Consider the following 20,922-nt stretch of genomic DNA (forward strand, 5'->3'; position numbering starts at 1 on the left):
AATTTGCAGAATGGGCAAAACAAAAATTGGAACAGGACCCTCAGTTCACGCAGAAGATTTTGTTCAGTGATGAGGCAAACTTTTATTGAAAGGTGAAGTTAACAACAGTACTTTTGAAATGGTGCCGGTGCTTAAACGGTGCTCGAACCGGTGCTTAAAGAATGAAGAACACAAACTTTGTTCAAAAACCTCTCATGTTTAGCTGTTTTTTTGTAAAAAGATAACAATGAAGATTAGATCAAGTTTTGACAATTCCAGAAATCCCGGAAATGAGTTTGGAGACTCTGTGTGGCGGTTTACATGTTGTACTCACTTTGCAGGAGGTTGTGCAACTGTTGCATGTAATGTTTGTAGTTTTCTGGGTCACTGCGGTTGAAAGTAATTTCAACTGCATGAGGACGAATCACCAAACCTGCAACAAAATCAAAGTCATTACTGAAATTTTAAAAAATGACCATAAGTAAGGATGAGTGGCAGTAGGGTGAAACAGGAAATGAAAGCACCTGGACTGGCCACTCGATCCTGATGTCGGGGCACATTTTCGTCAAGCGTCTGCAACATCACCCACATGGTGAGAGAAAACATTCCCCCCAGGAAACCATAAAAGATGAGGTAGAAGAGGAGGATGAGACCTACAGAGAACATTCAAATGTTACTTTGTTTCACTGTTGTGGTTAAATAGACAGCAAGAGAATAGCCATTGTTGACTATCAAAAATACTATGGAAACCAGTACCCACAGTTAAAGAGTGATTATAGAAAAGAATGCCTTTATTGTCACTGTACGATTGTACAGTGAGATACAGATCATCTCATACTCAGTGCAAATGGGGGGGCAGTTCTGCTGCTCTATATATACATATGGACATTGTAAATTTGTACATTTTATTTATATATATATAAAATGTACAAATTTACAATCAGGTGTAAAAGACAGAAAAGAAAAAGTAAATAAATAAATAAACTGGGTTTTGTATATACAGTTACCGGTGATTGCACATAGAATTTAGTATTACACAATGGTGATTTATGGAGGGAACTGGAAAAATGTGGGGGTGGGGCTGTGCTATCGGTGCATGTGTTAGCTCAGGGTGGTTATGGCCTTTGAAAAGAAACTGTTCTTGAGTCTGTGGGCCTTTGTGCTGATGCACCTGTAGCGCCTCCCTGAGGGAAGCAGGCTGAACATGTTGAAACCAGGGTGGGAGCTGTCCTTGATGATGTTTGCTGCTCCGCTGAGGCAGCAGGAGGAAAAAATGTCCATCAGGGAGGGGAGAGGGCAGCTGATGAGCTTCTGTGCTGCCTTAACTACATTCTGAAGCCTCACTCTACCCGCCTTAGTGCAGCTGCCCTACCATACCGTGATGCAGTTAGTTAGCAGGCTCTCAATGGATGAGCAGTAGAACATCAGGCGCCCGCTGAGATGTTGTCTCTCCAGGAGATGTCAGCAGAGATGAGGACACCAAGGAACTGGAAGGTGTGGACTCTCTCCACACGCTCCCCGTTGATGTAAAGAGAGGCTAAGTCAGTGCTGTGCCTCATGAAGCCGACAATGACCTCTTTGGTTTTCTTAGTGTTCAGTGCCAGGCTGTTCTCTGAACACCAGGCTGCCAACTTCAGGACTTCCTCTCTGTAGGCTGCCTCGTCTCCCTTTGAGATGAGGCAGCCTACCGTAGTGTCATCAGCAGACTTGATGATGAGATTGTTGTTTTGGGTTGAACTGCAGTCGTGGATGTAGAGAGAATACAGGAGGGGGCTCAGCACACAGCCTTGTGGGGAGCCGGTGATCAGTGTGCGAGTGGAGGAGAGATGAGGGCGGAGTCTTACAGTCTGGGGCCAGTTTGTGAGAAAGTCCTTTATCCAGGCGCATGTGAGAGGCGGGAGGCCAAGAGTGACCAGTTTGATGATGAGGACGTCTGGGATGATTGTTTTACTGGGACATGCATGTTCTAGGGGACTCAGCACAGAGTGGAGGGCGATGGCATCTTCTGTGGATCTATTTGCACGGTATGCAAACTGGTGGGGGTCGAATTCTAGGGGAAGGTAGTCCTTGATGTGCTGAAGGACTAGTTTCTCAAAGCATTTCATGATTACCGGTGTGAGGGCCACAGGGCGGTAATCGTTCAGGCTGGTGATGGGAGACTTCTTCGACACTGGGATGTTTGTTTCTGATTTTAGACAGGATGGGATGGCTGCCTGATCCAGTGAGAGGTTGAAGATTCTGGTGAAGATGAGGGTGAGCTGGTGGGCACATGCTCTTAGCACCTTGCCAGGTACTCCATCTGGACTCCATCTGGCCTTCCTGGGGTTCACTGCTAGGAGCACATGTCTGACATCGTGCTCCGCTACAGTGAGTGGAGCGGTGCAGGAACCAGGTGAGGATGAGAGCAGGGCTGAAGCAGATGAGTACTGCTGTTGTGGCGTTTCAAAGCTGGTGAAGAAGCGGTTTATTTCCTCTGGCAGCTGTACATTCAGTGCACTGTTTTCACAGTGCTGCCTTTGTGGTTTATGTCGTCTTGTATGCCCTACCACACCTCCTGTGTGTTGTTGCTCGACAGCTGGGACTCGATGCTTCTTTTATGGTCTTTAATTCCTCTTTTCAGATCGGCTCAAGGAGTGATCGAACCTGGCCCGTTTTTGTTTTGGGAAAACCCGAATGCTTTTGTCCACAGTCACATTTCCAATACAGAACTTGATGTAGTCCAGTAATAATAATAATAATAATAATAATAATAATAATGGATTGGATTTATATAGCGCTTTTCAAGGCACCCAAAGCGCTTTACAATACCACTATTCATTCACTCTCACATTCACACACTGGTGGAGGCAGCTACGGTTGTAGCCACAGCTGCCCTGGGGCAGACTGACAGAAGCGAGGCTGCCATATCGCGCCATCGGCCCCTCTGGCCAACACCAGTAGGCGGTAGGTAAAGTGTCTTGCCCAAGGACACAACGACAAGGACAGAGAGCCCGGGAGCTGAACCGGCAACCTTCCGGTTACAGATACGCTTCCCAACCCCCTGAGCCACGGTCGCCCCAGTACTGATTCTGTGAAAGTTTCTAGGTTCTGATATTGAAATATGTCCCAGTCTGTCTGTGTGGAGCAGTCCTGCAGTTTGGAGAGATCATTTTCAGGCCAGGTTGTAACTGTCTTTGTGGTGGGCTTGGTACTGCATCTGAGGGGGGTGTAGGCTGGGGAGAGCAGGAGGGAGAGGTTTTCGGACTGGCCGAGGTCGGGGGAGGGATGTGGCATGGAAACATTCTTAACAAAAAAACTAGTTCAAGCACATTTTGTTCATACTACTGTACTATATTAGTACATCTGAGTTATTGTGAACCAAAGAAGTCTATACCAGCTGCATAAAACTGCTTACAGAGCCATTTCTACACCTTTATCAGCACCACTTTCTCTGATTCACTTGTAAGTAAAGTTAAATGTGCTTGCACCTCTAGGGCAGGAAAGCAGAAGGGAGTCAGACTGAAGAAACTGAACAGTTGTGCTTGATTTTATGATCTATCGCCCACTTAAACTATTACTTCTGTTCAGGAAAACACATAACTTTAATTTGGCATCTTAAAACATGGATAACAACAAAATGACAAAATATATTTTAGCAATAAAATTATCAGCTTGATTAAAGAGCTTGTACCTCCTGGTGGATTAACAATTACAGAAACAAAAATCTCGATAATGATCAGTATTTTCACTTTAGGGTAGCTGTGGCATAAGCCCGATACTCCACGGTGCTCTACTAAATCTGGTAAGCATGTATGTATTCAGGTGTGGAAATATTGATGAATCACTAATTTATGAAACATTCATACACATGGTTTATGCACATACACATTGTAGATGGGAGACAGTTGGTGTCGTAAGCCCTGCCCTCCATTCAAAGACGGTCATAGCTGCTTCTTTCACTCCTCGTTCAAACCGTCTGTCTTCCCTGTCCAACATGTGAGATTTGGCATCTTCAAAGAGTGACCTTTGACCTTCAGATGCAGATGTACAGCTGAGTCCTGTCGAGGTGGCTGTTTAGTGTCTCCAGTAGAGAGGTCTGAGCTCTCCTCGCTGCACTGCACAGCTACACTACATTGTTTAGTTTGTGTCTGAGTGTGTGGCTGGGCTAGAAGTACTCTGGGAAGACACTCCTGGCGCAGAGAACTGAAGAAGCTTCTTGGATGAGAGGTGAAACGTCTTCAAGTAACTTAAAGAAGTCCAGACGCTTTTCTTTCCAAGCTCCTTAGACTACGATGACATGGATGACTGAGAACCTTCACAGACAAGATACTCCTGAGTTTATCTGATAAACCTGATACATGAAGGATGACAATGTTGTTCTGTTTGTCTTTCTTATCCTCCCTAACTGGTGTCTGACCTTCTCTCCTCTGCATATTTGCTGACTTGATAAAAGCTCAATTATGATAACCGCATGTTTTAGGAGCTTAATTTACATGTGTGGATTCCCTCTTTTTCCCTTCAGGCTTAGAGGGAACATTTTCTGCCCGGAGTTGTTGTAGAGTCCTGATTACTCCAAGTTTGTGTTCCAGAGGGTGGTGTAAAGTGTAAAGTGTGCGTGTTAGTCCCCATAGGGAAATAGTTCCTCTGCATTTAACCCATTCACCCAGTGAAGCAGTGGGCAGCCGCCAGTGCAGCGCCCGGGGAGCAGTGTGTAGGGACGGTACCTTGCTCAGGGGTACCTCAGGGTAGCCGTTCAGTGGAGTCGAACCCCCGACCTTCCGATCATGGGGCCACCACTCTACCTACTGAGCTATCCCTGCCCCTGGTGGGAGTCACACACAGGGAAAACATGCAAACTCTTTACTGAAAGAACCTAATGCCACAGGTGCAATGCAGCAATAAAGAAACACAGCTTTTTCATTTAAAAAAAACCAAAACAAAAAACAAACATGCCTTTGTGTAATCTGAAAGAGCTGGACAAGCACAAAGCATCAAACTAGCAATCAGACTTCAGGTGTAGCAGCTATAAGTCTTATAGCCTGATTATTAGGGGTGTGGCAGGGGGATATAACTGTTAGCTAAAAGGAGCTTGCAAAGAAAAGCGTCTGGACTTCTTTAAGTTGCTTGAAGACGTTTCACCTCTCATCCGAGAAGCTTCTTCAGTTCAGAACTGAAGAAGCTTCTTTGCAAGCTCCTTTGACTACGATGACCTGGATGACTGAGAACCTTCACAGACATAACTGTTAGCTGTCTTCTAGGCTTCATTTTAACTCAAATTTTATTAATACAGCGCCTAATCACAACAGTCACCTCAAGGCACCTTATACTGTAAGGTAGTAATAGATACAGAAAAACCCAACAGTCATATGACCCTCTATGAGCAAACACTTTGGTGACAGTGGGAAGGAAAAACTCCTTTAACAGGAAGAAACCTCTGGCAAGTAACTGATTGGAGTGCCATGTTTTTTTATACACGAAGAACTTTAATGGCCCTAGAACAGACTACTGAGGAATCTGAAATGTGATCATATTCTGGAGCTTTTCCAGTAAACAGGAACTGCTGACTGGTCAATTAAAATTCTTATTATTCAGTTAAATTTGATATGGTGAAGGAATGAAGAGGGGGTGTTTTGTTTGTTTAATTTGGTTGGTAGAGGGGGGGGTTACAGAAACCATACTGGTGTTTGTAAAGAGTTAAATTAGTATGTACATGGGAAAAAAAGAAAAACCTTTTCTAAATAAAAGCTACGCCCAGCTCCTGTATTCACGAGAATACCTGATTTGGCAAATACTTTTCATCAGATGTCTTTCCTGACACAAACTCTAAAGGATCCCTTTTCCAGGATTAAACCAAGATATTGTTTGGTGAATGTGTAAGCCAAAAAAAATGAGTTACAAAGTAGTACTTTTGTATGCATTAGAGAGGGTTTAAGGTAATTAAAGCAGCATGTATTGTTAAGTTCAGTCTGTTATCTGTGTGTTCATTTTTTTCCTGTCAGGCTGTGTTTTATCAGCTTTGTATCATTATCAGCTCAGACTTCTGCCTAAACATCCAGCATCACTTCGCACTGATGCTGAACAGACTAAGGCCATGTCCACACTAATACGTTTTTGTTTGAAAATGCATCTTTTTCTCTCTGTCCACACTGAGATGGCGTTTTTGGTCAAGGAAAACAGCATTTTGAAAACGCTCTCCAAAGCAGATACATTTGAAAATCCCATTTTTGCGTTGCAGTGTGGACAGCAAACCCGGAGCCTTTTTGAAAACAATGACACATTTTAGTCATGTGATGCAGCCATGTGACCAATTAAACTAAAATAGCAGAGGGCAATTTACAGCAGTTGTTTTGTCTGTTCTCAATTTTGACAGCCCTATTAAAGATTAATATCAGTCTGCACATGCTCCAGAGAGCTTTTCTTCAAATTCTTTAATTCTCACTCGCTTTTTCAACTTTGTACTTTTGTGTTACTCACAGCAACAACTCCACCTCATTGTTAGTCCTTTAAAAAAAAAAACCTCTGCTTTTCCTCGACGTTTTGCTGCAACGTTTCAAAGAGCCAGTGTTCTGAGAAACCATCCTACTCTGACAAAACGTCCTACCTGCATTATAATTTTGACAGTGACTTGCAACTAAACCTAACCCTACCCCTAACCATAACCATAACCTTAAGAAGTATTCCAGATGGGTGAGAGAAAAAGAAGCTAATTCGGTGTCGGTGTTGTGCGCATGCGCTGCGTCTGTGCAGAAACATTGGGTAGGATGTTTTTTCAGGTAGGATGGATTCCCAGAACACCTGAAAGTTTATAAAAAAAATTTAAAAAAAGAAAAAAAAAAGAAAAGAAATGAGGCAGGTTGAATCTTCTTATTTTTCACGCATGCGCAGAACTGGAATGTAAGCGTTTTTGGCCGTTTCGATGTGGACGCACACCTCTGTGAAAATGGATGAAAACGATAGTGTGGACGCGGAACGTTTTCAAACTAATTTATCTGGGCTAGTGTAGACGTAGCCTAAATCATTTAAAAATCAACCAGTTTTTCTCACTTCCTGTCAGATAACTCCTGCTCCACAGGGACCTAAAACTAAGGAGCCAAAATGGCTTCCTTCAAACAAGATGAACTTAGGACCAAGGCCCAGGCTCAGATGAAGGAGGATTATTTGGAACAGAGTCATGCTGAGCTGCTCTAGAAAGCCCAAAAATTAGGACATGAAGGTGGAAGTGAGGAGAACAGTTCTGATGAGTTGTGTCGTTGATACCGTTGGCTGTAACCCCAGAGACATTAATTCAGTCACGGTTGCGATGTCATCAGCATTACTGAACTTTTTAAACTGGAAGTTTATTAATAAATCCTCAGTGTGTTGATCCTATTTTCATGTTAAGACTGAAAGCTTTTAAAACAGTTTTGTTTTTCGTAGTCATGACGGAACGGACAAACTCTTTTATTAAAATCTTTGCTGGGTTAGGATGATGATCCTAAATCTGCCTCTTAGTCTTTTGTAAATAAATGATAAGTAACGATTTTACCTCAGTCATGACTGTAGAAATCTTATAAGCAGTCTTCCCTCTGAGCTTCACTCAAACTCATTAAATCTCATCAACGATTAAAATCAATATGAACACGATGGTTATTAAATGTTGTTAGTGTTAAATGTGTGCATTAGTACACAGTGTGTGCAGGCTGTGGTGTACAGCAGCATAAATACTGCAGTATGTTGTAGTACCGTCACAGAGCTGCAGAGGATTTTACATAATTAAACATGAACTCGGCGCGCCTGAAGGCGCAGAGGGTGAATCTGCTTTATTCTGACATCTTCAGCTGTGTTAATGAAAATCACTCATCCGAGCTCACATATTAGCCCGGCTCGGCTCGGCCCGATCCGGCTCGGCCCACTGTGAAGCTGCGCGCATCGTGACAGGCACCCTTAGCTCAGCGGGATTACAGCCGTGCCCGACCGAGCCGAGTAGGGTCAGACCGGGTCAGAACAGACTTCCACTGTCAGGAAAAGACCAGGTTCTTTGGCCGCCTCTCTTACCCCAGCTGCCAGCGGTTCGGCCCAGAAACTCCCCGGTCCGCGGGTTGTAGATGAAATCCTTCCAGGAATCCTGCTTCTCCTCCTTCTTCTTCTCCATTTTCGCTTCATTCGCTTCTTTCTTGTCGTCCTTCTTTTCCTGTTTCTCCTCCTTTTTCTCTTCTTTCTCCTCCGCCTTCACCTCCTCCTTCGTATTATCCTGGTTCTGATCTTGGTTCGGTTCCTGGGTCTGATCCTGGTTTGGTTCCTGGGTCTGGACCTGCGGACTGGACGACATACCGATGCCGGACTAAACTGATCTGGGCTAATCAAGGCTAAACACTAACAGCTGGGATAAACCGATCCGTCAGATCTACGTGAGGAGCCCTGTACGCGCACGCGCAATCACACACACACACACACACACACACACACAAGCACATAGGGACTGCTGCAGAACGAAACGCATGCGCAGCACAGAGCATGTGTGAGGGCTGAGGGTCTCCAGTGATAAAGACGATGATGATGATGATGAAGATGCACTGTGTTGTGAGAATAGGCTGAGACCATCATCCATCCATCCTAAAGTCTGTCCCAGCTGTTGTGTGTGTGTGGGGGGGTTAATTACAATTAATTCTAATCAGTTAACTCTTACATCCCCAAAAGTTATCGCCAATCTAACCATAACCCTACTATCATGTGATATGGGTTAATATAATGTTAAGTCACCAGTCAGTCTCTGAAGGACGAGGATATTCAGTGTTTTTGTCAATAAAAAATATGCCTGATAAGCCCTTTCACTGTAATTTTTGTATAAAACAATAAAAATAAGCCCTGAAAGAAAAAAATAAGCTGCTCAGAAATAAATTCATGTCAAACCAACATTATATAATCATGTGACAATTGCAGTGGCAAGTAATTGGGCAAAAGCAGGATGATGTCATGCTGTTGTGACACACAGAAAGAAGGAGGAAGCCACCTGAAAAAGAGGAATAAGAAGGAAATAAGGAGCCAGGAAATGCAAGAGGATCTATTCTGTCTCTTTTGTTCAGTGCTTTTTTCTGTCCTGTTGTAATATTTCATGAATGTGACAGCGACAAACACAGTGGCTCCTGATTTCCTTGCACCTGACTCTCTCTGAGATGATGTTTGCACACTTAAAGTCATGTTTCAGATGTGGAGACACTGAACACTGAATGAAGAGGTTCTGGTTCTAGTAGTGAGAAGGTGGTACATGATATATAAAGACACAAGTTTTATTTGTTTTGGACCTTTGGGTGATGATGGAGGGGTTCATGTAGAACAAAGCAGTCTGAAAAATGGAGCAGAGCCTTAAGTGCTGCCTACCTGATCCAGACTTTTACGTCCTTTCTGGTTTTTGTTTGTTTGTTTAGTATCTCCTGTTATGGGCTTTTATTTTGTGTTTTATACTATTTTGTGGACACTTCCTGCTCCCAGTGAAAGGTGTCAGTAAATGTGGGAGCTGTGACATCACACAATTGTGATAAAGTATTGTGTGGTATCATCTATCTCTCTCTCACACACACACACAAACACACACATTTACACATTAAAAACACGCTGCTCTCTCTCTCATCATTCTTCTTCACCCTCCTTACCCCCCACCCCCACCCACCCTTCAGCAATAGGGGGAGGAGCCAGCAGAGTAAGGATGCTGTCAGGTTGCCGTGGTTTCAGCCTCTCGTTTCTTGTGGCGACCATCGTCAGGGATGTGTGTGTGTGAGGGTGAAGGGTGTGTGAGTGTGACTGTGTGTGTGTGTGTGTGTGTGTGCATTTGAGTGGTGGTTATTGCAACTGTAAGGATATATGAATGAAGAAAGGCGAAGAGGAAGGAAAGGAAGGACGGGGGAGGAAAGTGGCATTGAAGGGTGGATCTGGATTAACGTCGATGCAGACAAAAAAATCTGTCATTTCCTCTGAGCTGCAGAGATCTGAGAGGACAACAGAAGCCTCATCACTCCATCTTTGTTCCTGCAGAGAGAGGACTGAAGGAGGGAAGGAAGGAGTCGAGGACCAAAAGGGGGAAAGAAAGGAGGACTGAAACAAGGAAAAAATAATAGGAAGCAGGGAAGGAAATAGGATCGAATCAGGGAAGGAGGGAGAGTAGGAGGAAGAGGGAGTCTGAGTCCTTGCTGGTCATCAGGTAAGGCTCCTCATTCAGCTTCAGTGTCATCTTCCTTCATCTCTTCTGTGTTTCTGCTTGTCTCCGAGCTGCTGCTGTTCCCACTGACAGTGTTCAAAATATCCAGTTTCTTCACATCCTTTTCGCCTTTCTGTGAAACCTGAAACGGCAGCATTTTACTTCAATATGGCTGCCATGTTGGGGTTAGAGTAAGGGAAAACTTCATTTGATTTGCTTTTATTTTGAAGGGGACGTCTGTCAGTCATGAGTAAACAGTGTTAAAAACAAAGGTGAACACACCTAAGAAGACAAGGTCAAAGTTCAGATTGGAAGTGATTCTGTGTAAACCGTGTGTGTGTGTGTGTGTGTGTGTGTGTGTGTGTGTGTGTGTGTGTGTGTGTGTGTGTGTGTGTGTGTGTGTGGGAAGGTTCATGCCTAAGTCAAAGAGATACAGCCAAAGACATACTTATCATATTCTTACCCCTGTTTTCTCCCACTATCAGAGAGTTGCTCATTAAGCAGTTATTCTTGCTGTGGATACATCACTATGTTTCACCTGTGATGGACTACTGACCTGTCCAGGTGTATCCCACCTATACTGGAATAGGCACCACCCCACATGTTCCAAAGTAGGCTAAGGAGTTAAGGATAATGCGTGGAAGGATGGATACATATATGTTAATGGATGGACAGATGGATGGATGGATGGGTGCTTTAGACAGAATTAGTGGATAGAGGCTATAAAATAAAAAACTGGAATAAACTCAACCTTCAGGGTGGTGTTCCCACAGAAATAAATAGGTGGAGCAGCACCGTTATCAACTAAAAACACTCAGTGCTGAACAGTGCCTGTTGTACTGTAGGTAACATGACTTCACTACCATCTGACAGCAGAACAGTTCCTGTTTTGAGCTTCCTGCTGTGAGGAGTATGGTATTCCTGTTTCCTCCAACAAACACATGCTGGTTACGTTAACCTGTGAGCCAGAAGGAGTGTGTGGTGGGTCAGAATCTGTAATGAAGCTGTATGTGTTAATGTGGGTGGTGGTGTAAAGGACTGAGTAGTCAGTAAACCTCTCAGGAGGCTGCTACAACTCAGAGTGTGAAGCAGCTCCACCTTGACAGATCCTAAAGGGGAGACCCTGAGTAGCAAATCCGAATCTTTCCCCTCATCCTCTCCTCGTGTCTCCTCTCTCACCCGCTTACAGGATGCATTACATCATTCTCCTGTGAGAGATGCTGCTGTTGCTAGGTTACTGCCAGCTGACTCCCTGTTCCATTTTTAGATGGATGCTGAGAAACAGAGAGGTGGGGGAGGGGATCAATATGGCGAGATGAATTCAAAGCAGTACTTTATTTAAAAGTCAGAGAAACAAATATGAAGCCTTCATGATAAAGATGAATAAAAGTGAGCCACGTTCCTCATATTCAGATGATTACTTTAATAAATTCATATAATACAATACAAATTTATTTATATAGCTCATTTAAAAACCAACGGTATACCAAAGTGCTTCACAATAAAACAGCAGGTTAAAACATGAATAATATTGTTACAGCTGGGGACCTAAGGACACCGGAAGACACACAGAAATGACACGGAGAAAGCAGGGCAGGGAAACGCTGATTAACGCTGATTAACACTGAGTTACACAGAGTAATGCAGACGACGCAACGAGGAACACAGGCAGAGACACACCATAAATACACACAAGGTAATGAGGGAATGACACACAGGAGGGGGGCACAGCTGAACCTAATTAGACACAGCGAGACACAAACCTTCAAAGTAAAACAGGAAACGCACAGACTGTTTTACAACACAAACTCAGGGACACGAACAGAGCACAGAGGGAAGACACAGGTAGGGCTGATAAACACTGAAGCACTAAACACAAAAACCAAACCTAAGAACTAATACAAAATCAGAATTAACACAAAACACAAGGTGATGCCAAAAGGAAACACAAAACGCTGGGTCAAAATGACCCAGGATCATGACAAATATAAGACCAATAACAAAGTACTGAATATGCTAACAGGTCAATGGCACTAATTACACAAGAATAAAAGTGAATATCAAATCAAACTTGCTAAAAACAGACAGGTTTTAAGTAGAAGAACAAAATAATTACATTTCAAAGATCATATAAAACCTTGGCTGGTTGAAATGAAATGTATCCTGGAATACTTGATGAAGCAGAGACGAGAACACGTGTTTGTCGACAGTGAACTCTCACTCTGTATTTGAAAATAAAAAACGAAGATGTCTGATCTGAACGATTAGAGCTAAAAGTCACTGCTAATGATACTGCTGCTGTTCAGATCCAGATAGCTTTATTAATCCCAGTGTGTTGCAGCTTACCCACACAACCTACCCACATGGTCAACGTCACTAATATAATCACTAATCGCAAATACTGTTGCATGTCAAGGCAGAGATCAACAAGCAATAAGTTCAAGGAAAAATGTATACATTAATAAAATAGCAAAAAACAATTCTTCGTTACGAATAAACAGCTGTTTATTTTATTGTTTGTGCACGACACCTCAAAGAGGACTACATTATCAGCATTCCCCGGTGTCCGGACGTTCACAGGTGGGAATCCAAAGACCTAGCTGTGCAGAAGAGAGATGACTAAAACAGAAATCAGTCACAATAATCCAGAAATGTGTTGTTTTTTTGTGGGCAGGCTAACATCACCTGAACTGTCTTGCTTCTGCTCTGAGGCTTCCTGGTTGAACTGAACAAGATGTGAGGAGATGTTACACAAGCCAGCGTTGCTGCTTTCCAGCTTCTAACCAGTCTTAAGGTGGAATTCATGAGTTATACTAAGAATCTTTGGCTTACACTCAGAATGATGACTGACCTTTGATCTAACGGGTGGCCCTGCACCATTCAAACATGATCTGCACTGCCAACAGGAACAAACACTGTGAACTGATTTTCTCTGCTCTTCCTCTCAGGTCATTAGGGAGTCATGACATCACAGGAGGAGGGATCTTCATTCAGGAGGTTTTTCCAATACGTGGAGGACAGTGGACTTCGAATATACGATGGTCTGGTGATCCAAAACGCCTCCGACATTGCTAGAGAGAGCGACCGCATTCGCAACCAGACCAATTGGACCTACCTGCATGAAAAACACCAGAAAAAAAGACGGCAGGAAGAAAGCATCAAGAGGTAGAAAGCATCAAACCTTAAAATGAGACCATGTTGTTTCCTGTAAACTCATCTAAACCGCAATAGAAAACTCTCCAGATCTTTTCTTAAGCACACAGACCTCATATGGGCTTAGATACGGTATACTTCTGGTAAACTGGATGTCTGTGTAGGTACTCAGTCATCCAGGTGATGGTAATCTAAGGAACTTGAAACCAACTGGACTTCTTTAAGTTTTATAAAAGAAGTTTAATTAGGTCTGAGAGAGAGAGAGAGATATTTAGGACATTTTTTTAGTGTTTTAAATGTAAATAAGAGTTTAACACATCACCACTTCAGAAACATTATGAGTGTCTTGTATTTGTTTTACAAGCTGTTGTGTTATCGGACAGTCACACTAACATGATCTCCCTTTGGTGCAACCAGGATTGGTGAGGATGTTGCCGCGGCCTCGGATGGGGCGTACTCTGGGAAACACTTCAGGATGGGTTTCATGACGATGCCAGCTCCACAGGACCGATTGCCCCCAGCCAACCAGGGCTTCACCGTCAGATCGCAGTCCCTCCACTCAGTGGGTGGAGGAGAAGATGACTCCAGCAGCAGCCGCAAACAACCCCCACCCAAACCTAAGAGAGATCCCAACACCAAATTGAGCAGCAGCTCCGAAACTGTGGATGGGGGTGGAGTTACAAGAAGAGACCACCAAGACACCAAAGAGAAGCTAGAACAGGCTGAAGGTGAGTCATTAAAACCACATGTCTCACATGGTGGAGATCTGGGCACCAAATTAGATCTGCATGTTCAGGACTGATGTTCAGGTGATGGCCACAACAAGGTCTCATTATAAACATTGTTCATGACCTCCTATTGGTCCATGTGGCGTTGTTGAGGATGCTGCCGTGGCCTCAGATGGACATTATTCGTAAGGAGAGGTTCAATGTGTTTCACTTCACCTGACTTTATTATTAAAGAAGTGTGTGAAGCCTTTTCTTAGACCTTTAAATGAAGACACTGTAGGGATCAGAATCGAGAACCAGTTCTCTAGAAGAACCAGTTCCTAGTAGTTGAATTCTTTGGAATTGTTCAGCTGCTTGTCTCTTGATCCCACCGATCAATTCTTGCACTTGCGCTACAATCAGGTGATTTCAGTTGTAGGAGGAGGAAAAGAGTAGGGCAGTTTACAGCATGCATATGAACAGAACTTTTATTTTTATTGCATTAAAGGACATGAACATGATGGTAAAGTGCAAACTGCATCCAGGACAGAAACAGCTACACTGTGTTGCTAACACAATCTCAGCTCTTTGCAAACACCTGCACAGACAGAACAACACTGCAGCCAAGTGAGCCGTTATTTTGGGGCTGCGGTGAAGCCAGCTGCCAGTGAACTTCATCAGGTAACAAACGGATGAGCAGTCAGGCTGCAGCCTTCGTTTTTACCTGTTATTTGTTTTGTTTTTTAATATAGTTATATTGCGCCAAATCCCAACAACAGTTGCCTCAATGTGCTTTATATTGTAAGGTAAAGACAATAATAGTAATAATAGACAATAAGGGTTTTTATCTTTGTTTTGTGCTGTCAGCTTTGTGTTCTTACCTAAATACTAAGAGAACGATCATATGTGTGTCCTCTTTAGGTTAGAGATCTCTGTTGGTGTGTAGCTGTAGCTATAGGTTAATATTGCTAAATGGTGATCATGAGACTCCAAAAATCAGAGTCTTGGCCGTTAAGGTAGCTCTTCTGTGTTGTGCCATTCTCTTAGCCAGAGGTTTGGTTTCCCTGATGTATAAATCCTGCCAATCCTCCTGGCACTTAACGACGTACACTATGTTACTCTGTTTGTGTCGGGGGACCCGATCCTTGGGGTGGACCAACTTTTGGCACAGCGTGTTTTTGGATTTAAAACAAAACGCTACATCCAGATGAACAGAATCAACTTTTGGAGATTTACTTACCTAGATGATTGAGCATGCATCAAGACATGATCATGATCATTTTACTGAGAAATGCAATAGTATTAGTAATAGTAGAATTCCTTGCCCCCTGACCTCAGAAACATCACTTCTTGCCCCCTTTTTAAGTCCACCTATTCAAGATAGCTTACTCTGTATAACTTCCCCATGCTCTTAAACTTTGTGTTATTATTGTGTTCATTTCCTGTTTTTATGCTTGTCTTATTTGTTCTGTACAGTGTCCTTGGGTGTTTTGAAAGGCGCTTTTGTTATGGTCCTGAGTCTGGTGACTCAGTGTTTTGTGTTTCTTTATTATGATCTTGTTTATTCTGATTGTTTTCCATTAAGATTTGCCAGGTTTCGTTAGGTTTCTGTTCTGTGCCTGCCCTAGTCCCACTTTTCTGTTTTCCTTGATGTCCATGATGTTATTATGTGTGCTCATGAGTCTGTGTCTGTTAAGTTCTGTGTCTCGTCAGTTTATTCAGCGTCAGCCGTCTCTCCCAGCTGTTTCTTCTTAGCTCTGTTTACCTCTTGTATTTAGTGTCTGCCTCCTGCCCTGCTCGTTGTTGTGTCGCACCCTCACTTTCACTGTGTGTTCTGTTTGCCAGCCTGCCTGCCTGATTAGTTTGTTCTTTATTCTCAGTTTAGTTAGTTTTTTGTTCAGTTGCTTTCCAGCAATAAAGCTGAATATTTTGAGTTACGTTTGCCTCCGTGAGTCCTGTATTTTGGGTCCTCTCTTCCTGCCTGCACACAGTCATGACAGCTTTTACATGAAATGTATTATTAGTAAATGGTAAATGGACTGGTTCTTATATAGCGCTTTTCCACTCTTCTGAGCACTCAAAGCGCTTTACACAACTTGTGCATTCACCCATTCACACCCATTCGCACAAGCACAACTGACATTCACACACATTCATACTCCGATGAATGCATCGGAGAGCAATTTCGGGTTAGTATCTTGCCCAAGGATATTTGGCATGCAGACTAGGGGAAGCCGGGAATCGAACCACCACCTTCCGATCAGTAGATGACCTGCTCTACCACCTGAGCTACAGCCACCCAGAGTAGTAGTAGTAGTAATGTAACCAGTATTGTAAAGAATTACTTACTCCTGGGAGTAATTAAGTTATGTACTGCATTCATTTTAAGAATTACTTTTTTCAGTAATGACCCCGACATGGATCGCAACAAAGAGCAGAAATACTTCCAACATGCACAGCATGTCATTCATGTGCATGAATGTAATGTCTTTGATATGCTGCTTAGAGATGGTGGTGACTTTCATAATGGAGTCAATGAAAACCAAGAAGTAATATCGATAATAGAATCCGATTCGCTAAATTCTTATCAATTCCCATCCCTAAGACTATATTGAAAAGCAGAAGATATTTTTATTGTATCCGTCTGAAGTAATTCTAGTTCTTCTGTCAGTAAGATGACTGAAAAAATGACTGCCCTTGAATTTGAAGTTTAAATAGTTCTCTAAGGAATTTGTAGCTTTCAGAAGGTATGGAAGAAGTGTTGTGACAGTTGTTCGCTCTCTGTCTGCAGCTCAATGTTTCCTGCACTCTGAAGATGCCTCCAAGAAGATGCCTCCACCTAAACCCAAAAGGAATCCCAACACTCAGCTCAGCACCTCCTTTGATGAGTGCTACATCCGTAACCATGGCAACAAGAAGTCTTCCTTGCAGTGGGACAAATCTTCATCCCAAAGTCAGAGTCCAGTATCCAGGGACACAGACGAAGAGGAGCCAGTTTACATTGAGATGGTGGGAAACATCCTGCGAGGGCTGAAAGGTCAGGAAGCAGAGGAGGACGACCAGAATGAATCGGTGTACGAGGAGATGAAGTACCCAATGCTGGAAGACTTTCTGCAGGACACAAATGCTGCCATCATTGACCCTGAAGCTTGGTCATCCCGCGGCTCACTCTGTGACATTCCTCCACCTTTCCCAAATCTCCTGACTCACCGCCCACCACTGCTCATCTTCCCACCTGCCCCCGCTCAGTGCTCCCCAAACTCAGATGAGTCCCCCCTCACCCCTTTGGACGTCACACGCCTCCCCATGTTAGAAAACGTCTCCTACAGCAAGTCGGGCAGTGTTGAACAGCCGCAGAGCTCCACTCACTACCGCAAAGAACGAGACCGGGACATGCCCTCCACTCATACCATCACATCTTCTGGTCGCTCCTCAGCTCCACCTCTCCCCTCCAGCCTTTACAAGTCATCCAGCACCACACACGGTGGTCACGGTTACCCCCGCAGCCAATCAGCATGCCCATCTCCTGTCAGCATGGGACGCTCGCTAACACCTCTGAGCCTGAAGAGGCCACCACCGTATGACACCCTGATGGCAGGAGGAAGTATGCCTCGCTCTTCATCTTCATCTTCATCATCTTCACACAGGGCAGGTGAAGGAGGGGCTAAACTCAGTAACTCCTCCTCCACACATGGGTCCATGCAGAACATGTCCGTGAGGTCACAGACTCCAACAAGTCCACTAGACGAACTCAACAACCTGTTTGCATCAGGTAGACAGGTGATGAAGAGGGGATCAGGAGGGAGGAAGAGCAGGGAGGGTGAAGGTAAGAGAGTTGCAGAGTATTGCATCAACACCATATTATACTACCTGATGCACATCAAGGACAAGGTTTGGTTTTTGGGGGTGCTGGGGGACTACAAGTCAGAGCAAGTAAACCTGAGGTCACATTTACAATAATGGCCCAATCCTTTAACAATGCAAACTTTAAACCTTAATACAATTTCAGCAGGTGAGACAAATAACCCTCCACCATGCAGTTGTTATGTAGGGGGATATTATCCACAGAGACCAAACCAGCTTGTGTGTCTGGCTGTAAACATGTTTGTTTCTGCTGTGAAATTTTAACATGGAAATCTATGGGGACTGACTCACTGCTGGAGCCCCCTCTGGATGTATGAGGAACTGTAAGTTTAAGGATTTGAGCCTTGGCTTAATTTTAGTCCCAGAGGTTGATGACTGGTTGCTATTACCCAATGGTGCTCATCCACACGTCTGAACGAAAAGTATATTAAACAGTTTTACAAGCTGTTGTGTAACACTGATTACACACTGCGGTTTGTTATCTCAAATACAAACCAGTCAAACTATGTTCATTATACAAATTAAGTTCAGCACGTTGAAGTGTCCAGTTTATCTCCCACTCTAAAACTGTAAAAGACGATAGAAAAACAGTGTTTAGCTTAGTGTTTAGCTTGTGCGTCTTTATTTACACTAACACCCGCCAGCTTTCCTGAATGCCTCCTCAGTCTCTAATGGTCTTTGGGTCAGCTGCTGAGAAATATAATAAGTATAATAAATAAATATAAGGACAGTTGAATCTGATAAATTGACTAAGAATAAAAAAAATCACTCATTTGTAGTCAAATATGAGAGAATACTCAAAAAGTTGTCATTACTGCATTCGGTCTCCAGAGAGACTCTCCAGGGAGACTGTGTTGCCATGGTGACAACAGTCAGTTTACTTCAGCTCAATTAGAATCAAAATTGAACCTTCAGGTTGAGTCCACAAGATGTTTTTTTTTTCCAGTTTCTCAGATTAACTATAGATAGATATGTCTATATCATTGATTTACAATATTTAAACACCATATACAGTTGTGTATGTGGTTTAACCAATGTGTATACATTTTCACAGTAAAATATGTGAGTACAGCTACTGTTACCCAGATCTGCTGAAATAGTGAATGTATTTAGCCAATTTTACCTTCAACTGCACTGGAAAAACACTGCTAAAACTTTAATTGTCTAATTCTATTGTATTGGGTATGATGGCATTAAATTAACAGAATATATGAACAACAGACAGTGACTATAGTTATTTTCTGCTAACAGTATCTTAATTTTTTACATATTTACAGCACCTAAATCTTCTAATGTACTGGTAGACAACCTACCAATGCATTAGGCATTTAGTTAGTTTTATCTGGGTGTACTGATAGCATAGAGTTTTATTTTTTAACAGCTTCCCTTTAAGAAGTACATCTCAGTCTTCTTTACTGTGATATCTCCATGGTGCAGCTAGGGCATCACATATTTCACATTAGAAAAATCACACAGCACACCAGCAAACAAAATGTCACAAAAGACATATTGATAATTTCCCCCACACACCAGGCATTGTGGAACTGGCTTGGTTTGTCCACAGTTTACCTTCTTTGCTTTCTTCTGACCACAGCTCATGCTAGGGCCTTCATCTGGGTTGGGGTTTTCTCCAAGACCCAGGTCAGACAGATTACTTTTTCTTTATTTTTTTAAATATTTATCTTTGCTATTAGGCGCTGCATTGTTTTACTCACAGCATGAGTATTATGTAATTTCTTCTTCGTCCTCTTCTGTTTTACTGGCAGTTGGCAACCAATTTATTTGGGGAGGTAGTTGCACTGCCCTCTAGTGGAAGTTATATTCTTGGATTTGTTGGATTTAATGGTTTTGATTCTCATTAATGTTTTCTGTTTATGTTATAGTCTCAGTTTATAGTCCTTAGTTTTCTGTTACTTTGCCTTCCCCGTGTTCCACATCTAGTTACTCTTGTCTCTGTGCTCCATGTTCTCCCTGTCTTCTCTGTCTGCCGTGTCTCCTTGTTTAGTTGGTGTTTCCATGTCTTATATTTCCTGTTTTACTTTGAAATTCTTGTGTCCTGTGTTTCAGTTTTGCTTCCCCGCCGTTTTGTTCATGGGCTGCATCCTCCTGAGGACCCGGGTCCTCAGAAGGTCGGGTAGGCTGGAAGTAAACGGCTGTGGAATTGGACGGTCTATCTTTCTGATTAGCGTCACCGCTGTCTCGGTGGAGTTTAATAAACTCGGCCGTCTGCTCCTTGCTATCTAAAATATAACAGGACACTGGAGTAAACTCTCGACTGTCTCATACTTCTGTTTAATCAGTTTTCTGTTTGACATTTATTCAGCTGTGTGAAAACCACTCAAGGGATTAATAAAGTTTTATTTCATCTTACTTTAATCTCAGCCAAACCGATTTACTCACGAACAAATAAAACACTGAAAAAAGCCAAATAATAAAAATTTAGGTTGTCTAAGTGACTTATATATTACGTTTAACCTGAGTAGCGAAAGTCCGCGGTGATCTGAAAATGATGTGCCGGGAGTTGTGCCGGGAGTTGTGCCGTTCTCGGCGGCTTCAGTGACCCTCGAGCTCCCGGCTAGCTGTCGAGCTGGTGGGTAACAGACATCTCCAAAAACGTCGAAGCACTTTTGCAAATAAGTGATATCTTGATAAACCGAGCAGATATTTGAAGTTTACACAGCTACATTTTTCGCCTGAAAATATGTTAAAAGTTTATTTTGTGACCCAGAAAGATTAATAACAGTAATTTTAAAACTTAGTAGCGGCCGCCATTGTTGGAAACTGGAGTTTGGCTGGGTGCGCTATGAATTCTGGGATATGGTGGGCCACGTAGGACACATCTGACCCATCCTTCAAATTCGGGGAAAAGGAGGACGGCTGCACTCGGAGGAGTCTACGAATTTGGACAGCCTTCGGCGCGTTGCTGTGATGAAATTGGCCTACAAATGCGGCCTCAGGAGGAAGCAGCCCATGAATTTGGATCAGAACCAGATCAGGATCATAGATAGATTCTCACTTGGAATATTGAACACTTGATATAACACTGACCGTGAGCAGTACAGCCACTGC

The 20,922-nt window shown here is 43.1% G+C and overlaps 2 protein-coding genes across 3 annotated transcripts in view; one reads left to right on the plus strand and one right to left on the minus strand.

Annotated features, from left to right (window-relative positions):
* The window catches only part of LOC102314471 (sodium/potassium-transporting ATPase subunit beta-3), a 30,593-nt gene extending 22,195 nt beyond the window's left edge, over nt 1-8,398 (minus strand). The window contains exons 1-3 of the mRNA XM_005952113.2: nt 7,993-8,398; nt 504-632; nt 314-412 (exon numbers count right to left, since the gene is read on the minus strand). Coding sequence (XP_005952175.1) covers nt 314-412; nt 504-632; nt 7,993-8,266 — 502 coding nt within the window. The 5' untranslated portion in view covers nt 8,267-8,398. The remainder of the gene's footprint in view (nt 1-313; nt 413-503; nt 633-7,992) is intronic.
* A 1,213-nt stretch (nt 8,399-9,611) lies between these two features.
* On the plus strand, nt 9,612-17,815 carry LOC102313978 (neuronal tyrosine-phosphorylated phosphoinositide-3-kinase adapter 2; the record flags this gene model as incomplete). 2 transcript variants are annotated; one of them, XM_042216910.1, is given in 5 exon segments in its annotated part: nt 9,612-10,132; nt 12,804-12,923; nt 13,078-13,294; nt 13,700-14,010; nt 16,781-17,815. In XM_042216910.1, coding segments are annotated over 3 exon segments (1,549 nt in total), but the record flags the coding sequence as incomplete, so codon positions are not given.
* Nucleotides 17,816-20,922: the final 3,107 nt, after the last annotated feature.

This window comes from Haplochromis burtoni, unplaced genomic scaffold (assembly GCF_018398535.1).
Source record: "Haplochromis burtoni strain Fernald_Lab_line unplaced genomic scaffold, NCSU_Asbu1 Contig_1340, whole genome shotgun sequence".
NCBI classification, from domain to species: Eukaryota; Metazoa; Chordata; class Actinopteri; order Cichliformes; family Cichlidae; genus Haplochromis; species Haplochromis burtoni.